The sequence below is a fragment of the Bubalus kerabau genome, chromosome 12 (assembly GCF_029407905.1).
Source record: "Bubalus kerabau isolate K-KA32 ecotype Philippines breed swamp buffalo chromosome 12, PCC_UOA_SB_1v2, whole genome shotgun sequence".
NCBI classification, from domain to species: Eukaryota; Metazoa; Chordata; class Mammalia; order Artiodactyla; family Bovidae; genus Bubalus; species Bubalus kerabau.
In genome coordinates, this window is record NC_073635.1 from 80,557,190 (window position 1) to 80,575,052 (window position 17,863).

Below are 17,863 nucleotides of genomic sequence, written 5' to 3' on the forward strand. Positions count from 1 at the left end.
AAGGGCGGGTAGGATTACTTGCTGGCCACTTTCAAAGTCCAGTGACCCCCGATTCTTTCTAGGATCAATAAGACACTTTGGTGGTACTCTGAAACCATGATGCAGAGGTTCTCATCCTTGGCTGCACCTTGAAATCTCCCTGGAAGCTTTAAAAAAAAAACTGATGCCTGGGATTCACCACAAGGCTGTGATTTAATTGGGTTGGAGTGTGGCCTAGGGTTTTCTCTTTTTCTAAGTTCCCTGGTTTGTAATGTGCAGCCAAAGTGGAGACCTCTGTGCTAGCAGTCAGCTAAGTAAAGAAACCACTAACTTGGGTGAGAAGTCACATACCAAGCTGCAGAGCCTCAGATGGACATTAGTTTAGTTGATAATTGCTGCTATTTCAAATACTATCATTTTTTTTTAATCAGGAAGACTTTTCTTTAAACATGAGGGTTTTTTTCAAGTTTGCTGCATTTTCAGTTATGACTTTATTACTTTCACAGCATCTACTTGTATATGTGGGCTTCCCAGGTGGCTCAGTGGTAAAGAATCCGCCTGCCAGTGCAGGAGAGAGACACGGGTTGGATGCCTGGCTCGGGAAGATCCCCTGGAGGAGGAAATGGCAACCCACTCCAGTATTCTTGTCTGGGAAATCCCATGGACAGAGGAGCCTGGCAGGCTACAGTCCATGGAGCTGCCAAGAGTCAGACACGACTGAGCAGGCACGCACACAACTCACTTGTATATAATGGTAGCAAAGGAGTCACTTAAGTCTTCATTGGAGCAAGATTTCCTGCATTAGGGCAGTGGCTACACATTGGAATCATCTAGGCCCATGGTCCTCCAGCTTGGCTGTACACTGAATCACGCACGGGGCTTTTAGAAGTTCCAGAGGCTCAATCTGACCCAAGACCTATGACTTCAAACTTTCTGTGACTGCACTTTAGCATCAGCGTATTTGAAAGCGCCCCAGGGACTCCACAATGCCCCTGAGTTTGAGTCAACCTAGAATAGCATTCTCAAACTCTTATGAGATAATCATCCCTTAGAGATTGGTTCATATGCAGCTTCTGACTCAGTGGGGCTGCGGTGGGGCCCTAGACTCTGCATTTCAAACAGGTTCGCACATGGTGATGGTACTTGCTTCCAGGAAAGATGGGAGAGTCTCTTATCTGATGGGAGAACAGATAAGAGGCCAGTGGTGCTGGTCTGTAGCAACACTTCATTCAGTGGCAAGAACCTAGAGAGCTTTAAATAAAAAAAGAAAAGATATATATTCTAAACCTGGGAAGATTCCCCACTCCAGTACTCTTGCCTGGAAAATCCCATGGATGGAGGAGCCTGGTGGGCTGCAGTCCATGGGGTTGCTAAGTCAGACACGACTGAGCGACTTCACTTTCACTTTTCACTTGCACGCATTGGAGAAGGAAATGGCAACCCACTCCAGTGTTCTTGCCTGGAGAATCCCAGGGACGGGGGAGCCTGGTGGGCTGCCGTCTATGGGGTTGCACAGAGTTGGACATGACTGAAGCGACTTAGCAGCTTGACTTGATCTCACTGGGTGGGGTCCAGGATATGACAAATTTTACAAGCTCCCCAGGTGATGGTTATGTTGAATCCTAGGTGGATGACCCCAGCAGCACTGGAGCCTAGCTTATGCCTCCTGTGGTATACATGGTTAATAAATGGTATCTGCTGGAGGAGGAAAAGGGAGAAGACCAAAGCAAGGCCAGGAGGGGGCCCCCTCCAGCCAGAAGAGCCCCTGAACCTACCAAGGGATGTCTTATCTAAAATAAGGTCCCTCTGTAGAGAGAACTCACCATAAGGCCACCAGATTTTTTTCCACTCATCTTATGCCCTTGTTTTGCATATTGTTTGAATACATTTACATGTTGACTATCAAGAGGCCCTAATTTCAAATATGTAAGATAAAATAAAGTAAGTTGGATCTTGCACCCACTGCAATTGTGTTCATACTCAGTAGTCAGTGCTGAACACAACTGAAGTCGGGAACAGATTTTGAAACAGCCTGAGGTGGGGGAAGGAGAGGACATGCCAGGAGGACAGGAGGAGGGAGGCTTGGGGAAGCCACGACAGGTTCCTGCCACACCTGCCCAGCGACAGCCCCCGCCGGGACCTCAGAGTCTACAACATAACCCGAAGCCTGAACCGTGCCCCCTACACCTCTCTCCTCCTCATTATTCCAGACAGTCTTAATCACCTGTGATCTCTCTCCCTGAAGCTTCATTCTCTACGGGCCTTTAGTTTGCCAGAGCTGCTTGCGGGCCATCTTCTGGGTGTTCCTCCCTGGACCTACTGGACTTGACCTGCATCTTCTGTGCCACCTCCCCGCAGTGCCCAGCACAGTGTGAGTCAGGACTGCCCTGTGCGGTTGTGCAGGGTGTGCCCTGATCAAGGTGCCTACCAAACAGGCCACGTGTAGGGCTGAGTTTCAGCTCATCTCTATGCATCAAAGCTGCCGCCTCGGGAGCAGGAGGCACCTCTTGGCCCTTCCACCTGCTGGCAGGCTCCAGGGAGCACCTTCTTCTAATTTGCACAAGGGGACCTGCCCGGGGTGCTAGTGGAGACCTGATGCAGGTCACCCAGTGTGTGCTTGCTAAATGCTCACTGAATGAACAGAAGAACAAAGTAGATGCAGGGAGGGTAAATAAGACGCTTCCACGGTCTTTGAAATAAAGGTGAAGAAGGTCCCAAATGAGGACATCTGCTGTATTTATAAAAAGGAGTAAACAGAGGAGAAGAAGCAACAGTCCATGGCTTGGGTTAAAGCTTCCAGAATGGCAAAGGAGAGAGGGAATAAAAAACGGCCTCTTACCTGTAATCGACACTTAAGCTTGACTCTTGCCCAAGAAGAGTAAGGACAGTGTGGTCACAGATCAGTCCCACTTCCTGGAGAGCTGGATTTGGGTGGGTAATGCTGCTGCTGCTGCTAAGTCGCTTCAGTCGTGTCCGACTCCGTGCGACCCCATAGGCCACAGCCCACCAGGCTCCCCTGTCCCTGGGATTCTCCAGGCAAGAATACTGGAGTGGGGTGCCATTTCCTTCTCCAATGCATGAAAGTGAAAAGTGAAAGTGAAGTCGCTCAGTCATGTCTGACTCTCAGCGACCCCATGGACTACAGCCTACCAGGCTCCTCCATCCATGGGATTTTCCAGGCAAGAGTACCGGAGTGGGTTGCCATTGCCTTCTCTGGGGTGGGTAATGAGGTAACAGAATTGTGTGCCTCTTGTAAGCAAGGCCCTGTGCTAAGCAAGGGAGGGGAGACCTAAGACTGCCCTTCCGTCAGCAAGCTTGTGATCTAACTGAGGGTTTCTGTTGTCCAACCAGATTCCTGACATGTGGCTGTGCTGACCAGCACCACCCAGGGATGATGGGTGTCAGATCATCATAGTAGCTATGCACGAACATACTACTTGACTCTCCCCTGTATGGGGCAGCCATTATGGTGCTTCTCACCCTCTCTTCTGACTGCCAGTCACGATATGGGCTTGAACCACACAGAATTAGCATTTGTGGTGGCCAAAATGGTCAGATGTCAGCAATTTCATATAGGTGGTTCTTACACTCTCCGCAATATTATGCTGCCACTTGAAACCTCTTACATGATTGTACTGGTTTGTTTTAAGGCTTTCCTGGTGGCTCAGGTGGTAAAGAATCCACCAGCAATGTGGGAGACCGGGTTTGATCTTGGATTGGGAAGATCCCCTGGGGAAGGGAATGGTAAACCACTCCAGTATTCTCGCCTGGGAACTCCCAAGGACAGAAGAGCCTGGCGGGCTACAGTCCGTGGGATTGCAAATGAGTCGGACACGACTGAGTGACTTTCATTTCACTTTACTTCAAGCCTATTATAAAAGGATTTTTTTAGAAAAGAGTGATGGTTGGACTTAACCTGGTGGTACAGTGGATAAGAACCCACCTGCCAATGCAGGGGACACAGGTTTGATCCCTGGCCTAGGAAGATTCCACATGCTACAGGGCAGTTAAGCCCGTGCCTCACAACTGAGTCCACGCTCCTCAACAAGAGAAGCCACTGTAATGGGGAGCCCAGGCACTGCAGCTAGAGAGTAGCCCCTGCTCACCACAGATGGAGAAAGCCTGTGAAAATCAACGAAAACCCGGTGCAACCAAAAGTAAATAAAGATTTAAGAAAATAAATTTGTGTAAGAAAAATAAAGTGATGCTTTAAAAGGGCAAAATAGGAAAAGAGTGTGTAGAAGCAGAGAAATCTTAATCCCAAACTCTACAGTTCAGAGGCATCCCTAAGAACATTTTGATGTACTTCCTTTCAGATATTTTTCTTTGCATTTTTTTATAAAGTTGAGATGTTATTGCATATATAATGTTATATTCTCTGTTTATAACAAGAACAATCTTCATATAACATTAAATGTTTTTAACACAATTTTTAATGATGGCATTAATATGTCATTGGTTGTAGGTATTATAATTTATCCTGCTGATGGACCTAAAGATTGTTTTCAGTTCTTAATATTATATATATCTAGTTTTATTTCTGATCATTTTAAAACATAATCTTTTGTCTTAATTCATTTGGGCTGCTGTAACAAACTGCCATAGACTGGGTGGCTTATAAGCAATAGAAATTTATTTCTCACAGTTTTAGAGGCTGGCGAGTCCAAGGTCAATGCTCTGGAAGAGTCAGTGTCTGACAAGAATGTCCTTCCTGGTTCGTGGATGGCAGTCTTTTCACTATGTCCTCCCATGGCAGAGCCAGCTTGGGAGCTTTCTGGTGTCTCTTTTATAAAGGCACTAACCGCCTATGTTCTCTCCTTCATAGCTAATTGCCCCCCAAAAGTCCCCCCTTCCATCATATTGGGGATTATGTTTCAACATATGAATTTTGGAGTGAGGTACAAAAGAATTTAACCTACAGCAATTCCCAGAAGGAATTGGGTTGAGTTACTTGAAATTACTGGATCAGAAGCAGGAACCTTTTTTAAATCTCTTGGTTTGTAGCATCCATTGACTTTCCAGAAAGCACGTGCCTCTTGATTAACTTCAGCCATGATGACAGAGCCAGTCCTTTGCTGATTCTGGTTTGGTTACCAATGATAAACACTGTTTTTGAACTTGCGAGAGTTTCAAAATGAATGGTCAGAAAAGGCTCCACAGTCAGGTGGACCCTGAGCTAAGCTGGAAGGATCCATAAGTTTCAAGTAAACTTCCAGCAGAAACACAGGTACTATGGAAATAATACAGCATATTGTGGAGACAGTCATAACCTTATTTTCCTAGGGTAGAGAGTTGCAGCCTGGGATATAAATTCAGAAAAGGGCTTCAGCTGAGACTGAGCTGAATCCTGTAGGTAATGGGGAGCTGTTGACAGTGTTTGAGCAGGGATAAGAGGAAAACAATGTTTCAATGATCATAGGAGTCTTTATCTGGGAAACCAGAAACACCTTGAGCAGTAGCAGAAGATTTTTTTAAATGGTTATCTGTTTTAAAAATTACACATCATATGAACATCCTAAGAATGATTTGCCCTAAGGATGTTTAACATGTGATGGTGGTGTGACCTGTCAGCCATGTCTGTGTGGCTCAGGCTTTTACATTCAGGTGGTGTGGCTTGGAGACCACAGTGACTGGATCCACATTGGCAGTCAGAAGCTATTTCACATGGAGGAAATCTCAGTTTTCATGAAATGAAGGTCTCTTTGGCTTTTGCGCATGCAGTTACAATAAATCCTCATGATAAATGCCCTAAGAATTTCCTGGTAAATAAAAATTTTATCTCTTTTGATTGTATTTTTTGCCATTTTAAAGGAAATGTATATGTTGCAAATTCTGGTTTCCAGTATGAATAAGTAAAACATGGTTGTTGCTATTACATCATTATATCGTCTCTTTTTAAAGATAAGCCAGATATGTCAATCAATATGAAATGATGATGGATACTTTTAGAATTCTTCAATTATCTGGTATATTTTATATTACATATACTAGATATATCTAGATATATAAAATATCTATGTCAAATATTAAATAAAATGTCTTGTAATTTTGTTGTTGTTTAGTCATTCAGTCATGTCTAACTCTTTGCAATCCATGGACTGCAACATGCCAGGCTTCCCTGTCCTTCACTATCCCCGGAGTTTGTTCAAACTAATGTCCATAGAGTTGATGATGCCATGCAACCATCTCATCCTCTGTCACCCCTTTCTCCTCCCGCCCTCCATCTTTCCCAGCATCAGGGTCTTTTCCAATGAGTCAGCTCTTCGCATCAGGTGGCCAAAGTATTGGAGCTACAGCATCAGTCCTTCCAATGGATATTCAGGGTTGATTTCCTTTAGGATTGACTGGTTTGATCTCCTTGCAATCCAAGGGACTCCCAAGAGTCTTCTCCAACAACACAGTTCAAAAGCATCAATTCTTCTTGTAATACACATACACTTTTAAAATCCATCTATTTGCCACCATACCTCACTTAGCACAATGCTTATGTTATAGAAAAATAAGACTCAGACTCAAGTTTTATTAAGATCTGCTAAAAAAGCGGCATTACTTTGCCAAAAAAGGTCCGTCTAATCAAGGCTACGGTTTTTCCAGTGGTCAGGTATGGATGTGAGAGTTGGACTGTAAAGAAGGCTGAGTGCCGAAGAATTGATGCTTTTGAACTGTGGTGTTGGAGAAGACTCTTGAGAGTCCCTTGGACTGCAAGGAGATCCAACCAGTCCATTCTGAAGGAGATCAGCCCTGGGAGTTCTTTGGAAGGAATGATGCTAAAGCTGAAACTCCAGTACTTTGGCCACCTCATGGGAAGAGTTGACTCATTGGTAAAGACTCTGATGCTGGGAGGGATTGGGGGCAGGAGGAAAAGGGGACGACAGAGGATGAGATGGCTGGATGGCATCACTGACTTGATGGACATGAGTTTGAGTGAACTCCGGGAGATGGTGATGGACAGGGAGGCCTGGTGTGCTGCGATTCATGGGGTCACAAAGAGTTGGACACGACTGAGCGACTGAACTGAACTGAACTGAAAAAAGCGAATAAGGGGGCCCTCACAAAACTGATGGGCCACCAAGGAGATGCTGATTTTTCTTGGTATACATTGTCACAAGCTACACTAATATGACAAAATGTTACAACTGTATAAAATATTTGATGGAATTAACTTCGGATAACTACCAAATGTCAAGAGCTTTCATGGAGAGTACAGCTGACATACTTTTAAAAGGATGATACTGTTTACCCTGGGGAGTAACACATTAGGGTGTTCCCAAGTTTGCTGGGGCTTTAACCTTTCCTTGACTGGGATTTGCATGACTATAGCTCTATCTCTTATGAGCAGGGCTAGTTTCATGGATGCGTGACCTGCGTGGTCACAGAGGCCCTATGCTTAGAAGGGTCTGGTGCTTCGTGTGATAGTCTTCTGTTTCCATCTTGAAATTCCACATACGTTTTGAACAAGGGCTCTGCATTTTCATTTTACACAGAATTCTTGTTGTTAGGTTTCTTTTGCGACCCTATGGGCTGTAGCCTGCTAGTCTTCTCTGTCCATGGGATTTCCCAGGCGAGAATACTTAGTGGGTTGCTGTTTCCTTCTCCAGGGCATCTTCCTGACCCAGGTCTCTTGCACTGGCAGGTGGATTCTTTACCACTGAGCCACCAGGAAAGCCCTTTACACAGGGTACCTCAAATGATCTAACTGGTCTTGGTGAAAGCTGCTTTCATCTTCCCTTGCCATGTATTATGGGCTAAAACATGGTTTGTCCACAGGACCAAACTCAGACCAGGTTAGGGGCAAGGGCTGCAGTGAGCTGCAGGAGCTTTCAGCCAACGCCTCTCATTTCCACAGGAGGCTAAACTTAGTACAGTAGGAGAAGCAAGGAGAGAGCAGAATTTCCAAGCAGGCAGGCTGCTGGAGCTGGAGTTTCTCCAGGAAGAGCAGTGGCAATGGCTGCCATGCCTGCCACACCCACAACCACATCAAGCTGATAACCCCCAGGCTGTAACTGATCCATTCTTGTACTTTATGTCCCATAACTTAATTTTCTCAACAAACTGCAACATGAGTATTACTTTTACACATGAAGAATCTGAGGTTTTCAGCAGTCAAGTTGACCATCATTATAGAGCTATTATTAGTAATGGTCTTTTCTTATTCACCTTTCTACTGACTTAAGAAGCAGCTATTCCTCTTTGTTGTTAAAATTGAAGGCAAATCACTTGTCTACTTAAAAAGATTCACTATCAGGGAGAGAGCCATAGATTTTGCTTACATGTATAGTTTACTTTCTCTTTCCTTTTTAAAAATATTTATTTATTTTGGCAGTTCCAGGTCTTACTGGCCACTCTTGGGATTTTCAATTTTTGCTGTGGGCTGTGGGTTCCAGTTGCGGCATGTGGGATCTAGTCCCCTGACAAGGGATGGAACCCAAGCCCCCTGCGTTGGGACCGTGGAGTCTTAGCCACTGGACTGCCAGAGAAGTCCCTAGATTTTTTATTTTCTACTTTTTACTTTCATATAATTGTAGGTAGTTTTACTCTTTGCGAGCTTTTGCATATAAATTTGCTTACTTTTTCTCCATGGATGCTTCCCAGACAGTATATTAATGCTGGAAGGATTTTTCCAGTAAGAGATAGGTACACCCTCCTTCTTTTCTCAGAAGGTTGTGTCAGTAAACCATGTTATATATTTTTTAGACCTCAGCCAAAATGACATTCTGTTTCTTGATTATTTCTATTATTATCTTCCTAGTCATTATGTGTGATTATGTTCTGCGGTAATTCTAAAAAATTATCCATGTTTTCTCTTTTAATTTTGCATTTAAATAAGGTCTTTCAAAAGTCTGTAAGTAAATTCTATTCTGGACTAACTCGAATTATGTCTCCTGCAGGAAAGCGTCCCTGGCAGCTGAGGTGTCCAGGCTTGGATGCAGTTCCTCACCCAGCCACAAGTACATCCCCCGGAGGGCCGTGCTCTACGTACCTGGCAATGATGAAAAGAAGATAAACAAGATTCCCTCCCTGAATGTAGACTGTGCAGTGCTCGACTGTGAGGATGGTGTAGCTGTGAACAAAAAGGTAACGGCATGATTTTTCCTTATGGTGGAAAAAAGAAACGCCTTGAAATTTGGTAGCATTGCTCATTATTTGGAAAGAGTCTACCATATTCACTCTTTGCTGATTACTAATATATTCATGGGCTTCCCTGGTGACTCAGACAGTAAAGAATCCACCTGCAATGCAGAAGACCCAGGTTTGATCCCTGGGTCAGGAAGATCCCCTGGAGAAGGAAATGGCAATCCACTCCTGTATTCTTGGCTGGCATGGACAGAGGAGCTGGTGGGCTACAGTCTTTGAGGTTGCAAAGAGTCGAACATGACTGAGCAACTAAGAACAATATATCAGCATGCAATATATTCTTGACCAGCCCTTGTATGGGTTCTGAATGTGTATGGTTCTTTTCTCCAAGAGACAGGAGGAATCCAGCCAGAATATATTTAAAACTGTGATCTTCAGTATATATGATTATGTGTGTGTGTATAGATAAAGAGATATATGCTTAAAAAGAAAGAGAATTCGATTCTCAATCTGTTTCGGCTGTGATATTTGCTGGTTTAAGTAAATCAGTTAATCCTTGACTTGTGGTATGAATTTTTCAGATCAATAAGATGAAATTAGGAATTTATTTCTTTTTACTGCCAGGTAAAGAGTGTAGTGAGTGACCTTATCTCTTCCGGGACAAGTGCCAATAACAAATAGTCTTCAATGGATAAGACACTGTTTTCCCTCCATAATTAAAGGGCATCTACACACAGAACTTCAAACTTAGAGCTTCTAGCTGATTTTCTCATGGCCTGATCAGAGAAATGCATCTTAAAAAATACCCAGTTTGTAAACAGATACAAAAGGTTCTTGCTGGCTGGTAACATGATGAATGCCTTTTGTTTCATTTTGCTTTGCTTATCTTCATTTTCTAGGTTTTTATAATGAACACAGATTTGTTCAAATAATTGGGTAAAATACATAAATCATTATAATAACTGATGTTGGCATGGAACTTTTTAAATTAAAAACATGTTTTCCCTCAACCTTCCTCTGTCCAGTCCCTAGACAGTGAGGTTGGGCTGGGAATAGACTGTGGGGCTGGAGGCGCAGAGGAGCTGGCCATCTGAAATTTTATCTATGTGGATAGTTTCTTTTCCTTGATGATCTGAAATAGCATGCTTGTCCTATACAACTTTTTTGATTAATTGCTTTCCCTGGAGATTCTAGCAAACCAGTAGTGGCCTTATTTTCTTTTAAAGTTCGTTTCCAGCATCTTTCTAATGGTGAAACCAAGGCTTTACAGGTATATGGTAAAGGATTAGAATAAACATGTGGAGTCTAAAGCGTCTACCCAACATCTTTGGCATGCACCAAGGAAAATACAATTAATCTTCTTTCTCCCACAGATTAAGATAAATAGGGCTTTTCTTGAAGGATGTAATATGATTCCAGTATTCTCCCTTCCAAAACTCACATAGTGCACTCTAAGATTAGATACTAAATTGTAATTCTAGTTCTTTATGACCCAGGGCAATTCACTCTACTTCTTTGCCTCAATTTCTTATCTGTACCGTGGGATGACAAAAATCTTCTTTTGTCAGGGACAGGGATTATAACAAGGAATAAGTTTGATAAAATGCCCTCAAGTGGTTTGATTTCCTATAGGAAATAGATTAGATAAATCCTGTAGTAATCATGATTAGAGGGGAATTTATTTTAGCTTGTAGCACAGTGAGCCATTCGGTGCTCTGATAAACTTCTAATTATATTTCTTCACGAACCTTGAGGCTATCTTCCCATTCCCACCCAAGGATGTTTCCTGCTACCCAGATGAGTTGGAAATATGGTTCATTCCTGCTTCATGTTTGCTTACTGTTAATCTGTGTTCTGAAGCGCATCCTAATACCTGGAGCCACTACTTAGGAGGAACCTAAGGAGGGGCGGGGGGAGAAGAGTTTAGGGCAAATTGTGCCCACTATCTTGGTGAAGATGTCCAGACAGTCAGAACACTGCAGTTCTCAGTGCACCTAAAATTTGTGTTAACTGCCAGACACAGTTATACACATGCTGAAGTTGGAGTCAACCAAATTTCCTTTTCTTATCCACAGAGAGTTCTGGCAAGCCAGGCCAGTACTTGTAAAACACGTTTTTTCCCTTAAAATTTCTACCCAGGACTTAATTTTATCTCATATATTTCATTTCATAGCCCCAGCCTGTCAATGTCTTTTTGAGTTTTGATTTCCTCGTCCAACATTTATGTTATCTGAGAACTTGACCAGCACACTGTACAAAAATTTGACAAGTTTCTGAGAGAGATGTTGAAGAGGCTGGAGCCAAGTGCTATGCAAGCATGCCACTAGAAACTTCTGTTCAAGTTTATTACATTTTTTTTTTTTTTGGCCATACCAGGCAGAATGTGGAATCTTATTTTCCCGACCAGGAATTGAACCTGTACCCCCTGCATTGGAAGTGTAGGGCCTTCACCACTGGACCACCAGGGAAGTCCCTTAACAATCATTTATATAGTGGTGACTGAATGCTAAGCACTGTTCTTAAGGTTTCAATTTGCGTAACATCCCATTGAGTTACTATTATTATACTCCATATACAGATAAGGAAGGCTTCCTTAATGGCTTAGCAGGTAAAGAATCTACCTGCAATGCAGAAGACACAGGAGACTCAGGTTCAGTCCCTGGGTCAGGAAGATCCCCTGGAGAAGAGAATGGCAACCCCCTCCAGTATTCTTGCCTGGAGAATTCCATGGACAGAGGAGCCTGGTGGGCTACAGTCCATGGGGTTGCAAAGAGTTAAACACGCCTGAGTGACTAAGCACAGCACGTATAAGGAAGCTGAAGCATGGAGAGGTCAGGTTCATGAATGAGTTCTGTGAATATGGTTATTCAGTCACCTAATTCTCTTAAAATCCAGTCTTTTCACAATAATAGACAAGAGATTTTTACCTAATGCATTTCAAGATGAAGACTCCATTCTGATCTACATGGTCTAGCAATGCCTTCTCTCTCCCTGTACCTCCATCTCTCCAGAAAAATGAGTTTCAGTAGATGAGACTTGATCTTGAAGAATCCCTGTCAGTACTACCTCGTCGTTACCGCCTTCACTTTGAAGTGCTGGAGATACAAAAATGGTAATAGCTACCATGTACTGAGAATGTAAGAGGTGCTATAATAAATACTTTAATTATCTTGTTTACTCCTTATATCAAAGTTTTGTCCAGGGTCCAGGGACACAGTGCCATTAAACGGCAGAACCAAGATTTGAACCTCCTGAATTTTTGCCAGGAATCAGCCTCAAGTTCACTTGTTGGCGTATTCAGTTCAGTTCAGTTTAGTCGCTCAGTCGTGTCCGACTCTTTGCGACCCCATGAATTGCAGCACGCCAGGCCTCCCTGTCCATCACCAACTCCCAGAGTTCACTGAGACTCACGTTCATCGAGTCAGTGATGCCATCCAGCCATCTCATCCTCTGTCATCCCCTTCTCCTCCTGCCCCCAATCCCTCCCAGCATCAGGGTCTTTTCCAATGAGTCAGCTCTTCGCATCAGGTGGCCAAAGTATTGGAGTTTCAGCTTTAGCATGAGGCCTTCCAATGAACACCCAGAACTGGTCTCCTTTAGAATGGACTGGTTGGACCTCCTTGCAGTCCAAGGGACTCTCAAGAGTCTTCTCCAACACCACAGTTCAAAAGCATCAATTCTTCGGCGCTCTGCTTTCTTCACAGTCCAACTCTCACATCCATACATGACCACTGGAAAAACCATAGCCTTGACTAGACGGACCTTTGTTGGCCAAGTAATGTCTCTGCTTTTGAATATGCTATCTAGGTTGGTCATAACTTTCCTTCCAAGGAGTAAGCGTCTCTTAATTTTATGGCTGCAGTCACCATCTGCAGTGATTCTGGAGCCCCCAAAAATAAAGTCTGACACAGTTTCCACTGTTTCCCCATCTATTTGCCATGAAATGATGGGATATTACATAGCTCATATTACATAATCTTTTCCTCCTTTCTCTGAAAGTTAGTACCTTGGCTTCTCTTTATCTTTTGTCACCTTTGTATACTCTGCAGTTTCTCAAAGATTACCGACAGAAGCATCGTATTCACATCTGCAAATTCTTCCAGTCTCTTAGGATTTTAGTGCATTTAAACCTGGTGACTTAAATTAATTTGAAATGTCCAGATAAGTCTGAAACTTCTAATGTAGCTCTTATTCTTTTTCCTTTCTTGAAATCACCTTTTAATCATATTTCTTGTTGAATATTATTCCTCTTGATGGAGGAGATAGAGACCATTTTAATGTTTACTTCTTACCATGTTAAAACTCTCATTTCAAATGATCTAGTTATGGTTTTGCTAAACTGAACTCTTATTGCCTAATTCAACTTTCTTGGCATTATTAAAGCTTAGTCACTTCATTTTATATGTTTCATTTTATTTCTTTTTTTAGTAACTGACCAATTCCATATTTCATCTGACTGGTTCTGTGGAGTGTGGGCTTGTAATAAAAACAAGAGGCACTTTGGCAGAGCAATTTATAAGTATATAATACCTTCCAGGAGTCTCTAATTCTGTCCTGTTAATCCAATTTGTGTTTAAGCAGCTCCTTCATGTCAGGGATGGCCTACCAGCTCACCTTCCCAAGCATGGATGATGAAAAGACCATCTCCACTCCCCTTTTATCTTCTCCTTTTCCTTCTTAAATACATGAGGAGATACAAGGCTGTCTAAGCCACTGCTTGCTGGGACACAGTGAAAAGAAGCCAAGTAATGCAGAGATTTCTGGTGAATCTCCATGACGCTGGGTGAGGCCAAGAAGGTAGGAGTGAAATAGATAGAGGCAGGGCTCCTGGGCTGCTATTTTAGCTGAGTAAATATTTAAATTTGTTTAACGTTTCAGTGTGTAAACTGAAATACTCAGTAAATATTGAGTACTTATTCAGCTAGGCACCATGGCAAGCAGGAGGAGAACAAAGAGAGCTGCATGCTCCCATGTCTCTAAATAATATACTTTTTGAATTATCTTTTCAATTTCAGGCATGATATTGACTCCATGCTATGGGAATTATTTCTCACCCCACTACTGCCCTGTCCCCATTGCATGTGAACCTTTCCCATCCTTTAGTTATCCTAATACAGTTCTGTGTGACTTCGATGAGATTGGTGTTCAGTGTAAAAAGTAGCAGAGTTGAGTCACATAGTAATAAACTGATCACCTTTCCTTTTCTGCCAGCCTGTTGTTTTCCCTGGAGTTCATAGTTATCTTTTTTCCCCCTGGTTTATTTTTCTATTCAGCTGTTGCTAATGCAAAACCCACCTCTTCCTAATTGTCTGAATCTCCTCTTAATATATTTAAAAGCATCTGGTATTTCTTCAGTTTCATCTTCTTGGAGAACTCTCTCCTTGACTCTTCTGATCCCCTCAAGTCTGAAGTAGCTGTCCTTCAGGCCTGTAGCGCAGTTGCAATCCCAAACTCACCCTTCCCCCACCCTGGGAATTGCCTTCTCCTCTCAGCTGGGTTGGATACCCTGTTTTCTGACTTTTTATGTCTGAGTGCGTTTGGGTGAGGACACCCTCCAGGAGTTTCTACCAGGAGGTTCCCCTGTGAAGGACAGAAGCGACTTATGTACAGTCTGATTTTTTCCTAATTTGATTTGTAAAGAGCAGGAGTATATTTGGAGAGTAGGATCATGAGGGTCTTACTTGGATCCTTCAGGAAGCCAAAGGAGGAGCTCTGAGTTGTGACTTGAGGAAGGCTTTTCTATGGGAACCTGAGCTAGTGAAATCTGGGCTGTCACTCACAGGCAACTGGATTTGGGACCAACAACCCAGTTCAGTGGAAAGGGTAGAGGGCTTGACAATAGACGACCCACGTAAAGGTCCCAATTTCAACACTGTTTATCCAGGGAACTTGAGTCCTGTAACCTATGAGGCTCTGTTTCTTTATCTGTCCCATGAGATTGGTAATAATGAATCCTGTACGACCCACTGCAGGGCCAGCTGTGAGGCACAAATAAAAAAGCATTTTGCTAACTTGCAAGTGCTAGATCAATATTGCTTTTCTAAAGAAGCAGCAGCGATGCCATTTTTAAAATAATAAAGCTTAGAAGATTTAAGAGAATGGATATTTAGCATAGTCCTTAAGGTGTCTCTTTCAAGTAATTTGATGGTCAAGAACAGACTATGGAGCCAGACTGTTGGATTCTGGTGTCTGGAGTCTGATATCAGCTTGTCCTAACAGTGTGACCTTGGACAAATGGACCTTAGCCCATTTCTCTGTGCCTCAGTTTCCTCCTCTCTGAAATGAAGGCAATAATGGAAATAAATAGTACCTCAGTTCAGTTCATTCGCTCAGTCGTGTCCAACGCTTTGCTACCCCATGAATTGCAGCATGCCAGGCCTCCCTGTCCATCACCAACTCCTGTAGAAACAATAGTATCTACCCCCACAGAATTATATTAAGTGGGTGAGTACTTGTAAAGTGCTTCTTAGGACAGTGTCTAGCATGTAATGTGTTGAATGAGTAGTTGATAAATACCTCAGAGCAGTTGTCTTAGCTGCGATCCTGGCCAAGAGTCTGATGCATCAACTCAAGTCACTGATGCTTGCTTAGAATGCCGAGGGTTACTAGTATTGGTTTGTACTCTGGATTCCTGACTCTCACAGGGTAATGTTTTGGCACAGGTAAGTTTTTGCTCTAAATGTCACAGAGTTTGCCAGTTTTGCTATTTATTTATTTTTAGCCTCTCTTTCCACTATGGTAGACAAAGAAAAGACTCTAGGGACGGCAAAATAACCACTTTTTCTTTCAAGCTCCTTCACAGATTTCTTAACACTAGGGGGCTCGAAACAGCTATCTTAGAAAGATCTTACTTATTTTTTCCCCTCAGGAAAACAAAGAGAAAATTATCTTTTGCAAGCAGCTAAGCAGCAGATTTTCACTTTGCATCTCTGTGCTGGGTCCTTGACAGAAAGGAGTAAGAGAAGGGTGGAGGAAGGTGGCCGACTCTGAAGGCCTTTCTCCCCAACTCTGCTCCCCGCCAGCAGCTCAGAGCAAGGAAGCAAGGGGCTGGGGGCTGGGGCCTGAGAAGCCCCGTGCACAGCACCATTCTCAGTTCTGGGAAACAGACCAGGAAGACAGCCCCGGCTGGGGCTGGGGTGTTGGAGGAGGGGTGCCCTTAGCAGTTGGGGAGCCCATGGTTGGTGAGGGTTTGGAGAGGCAGCTCCCTTCTCCTTCCTCCGCTCTGCACGTGGAGCCCCTTGGGCTGCCATGAGGGCTATCTTGTCGATTGCGAAAAGCAAGGGGAAGCTATTTGCCTCCTAAGTAACCATCAGTGCCGCAGAAACCCCAGAAGATCACTGCCCCCCCACCCGGGGCCATGTTCTTTGTTGCCTTTGTTTGTTGTAAAGACTTACTTCTTACTGGCTGTGCTGGGTCTTCGTTGCTGTGCACAGGCTTTTTGTAGTTGCAGTGATCGGGGCCGCTCTTCAGCTGCGATGCTCGGCCTTCTCGTTGCGGTGTTCGGTGGCCTCTCGTTGCGGGGCACGAGCTCTAGGAGGCAAGGGCTTAGCAGCTGTGGCGCACAGGCTTTGTTGCTCTGCGGCATGTGGGCTCTTCTAGGATCGGGGTTGAACCCACGTCCCCAGCACTGGCAGGTGGATTCTTTACCACTGGACCACCAGGGAAGCCGCAGGCCACGTTATCTGATTGCTTCCCTCCATCCGTCCTGGATACAAGGACCTATGTAAGGCCTAAAGGACTGGGGTTGTAGAGAGACAGTTGGAAGTAACACCATAGAGATGAAGGGAGTATGGCTTTGTTCCCCATGGTAAACCACTTTCTAAGTACTCTGCAGAAAGAGCGCTTCTTACCAGGACTCTTATAGTTACCTTTCAGACTCTGCAGAACCCAGGAGTCATCGCATTTGCAAGCGTGTGTGCGTGCTCAGTCTCTTCAGTTGTGTCTGCCTCTTCGTGACCCCATGGACTGCATCTCCTGCACTGCAGGTGAATTCTTTACCTCTGAGCCACCGGGGAAGCCCATTTGCAAGTGTGAAAAGTGAAAGTGTTAGTCACTCAGTCGTGTCTGACTCTTTGTAACCCCGTGGACTGTAGCCCACCAGACTCCTCCATCCATGGGATTTTCCGGACAAGAATACTGGAGTGGTTTGCCATCTCCTTCTCCAGGGGATCTTCCCAAGGATCTTCCCAACCCAGGGATTGAACCTGGGTCTCCTGCATTGTGGGCGGATTCTTTACCGTCTGAGCCACCAGGGAAGCAATTATGAGTTGCTCATTAAGAAACACGAAATATTGGACTTCCCTGGGAGTCCAACAGTTAAGACTCTGCCCTTCCACTGCAAGGGGTACAGGTTCCAATCCTTGGTCGGGGAGCTAAGATCTCACATGCCACTTGGCCAAAAAAACAAAAACAAAAACAAAACACAAATATCAATATCAAATATCAATCAAGGTTGTTGACTTATCTTTAATCTTTGAGTAATATAAATATGAGTTCCTGACACTCTTCATGTTAAATCAGTTAACCCTTGAGTTCCTCTGTAAAGCTTTTAATTGCTTTATTTTCTAGACTTTTTTGCTCCCCTGAGCTTATGTATTCTAATTTGTGCTCTCTCACTTGGCTCTCCTGTGCAAGTGTGCGTGCTCTCACACATAGGTACATAGACACTAAGCCCCCATTTACACTCACTATATACATACACAAATCTGCTGGGTTAAATTCTAAATACTCCAATGCTTTCACTTTGGTTGAAATAAAATAGTAGAGTAGCGAGGAGGTGTGTTGTCCCGACAGGGAGAGAGCTAACTGA

At 43.8% G+C, this 17,863-nt stretch overlaps 1 protein-coding gene across 5 annotated transcripts in view; it reads left to right on the plus strand.

The window, feature by feature from the left end:
- Positions 1-17,863, plus strand: part of CLYBL (citramalyl-CoA lyase) — a 230,525-nt gene that overhangs the window by 118,928 nt on the left and 93,734 nt on the right. For all 5 annotated transcript variants that reach the window (XM_055542939.1, XM_055542938.1, XM_055542941.1 and 2 more), the window contains exon 2: positions 8,868-9,054. In XM_055542939.1, coding sequence (XP_055398914.1) covers positions 8,868-9,054 — 187 coding nt within the window. The remainder of the gene's footprint in view (positions 1-8,867; positions 9,055-17,863) is intronic.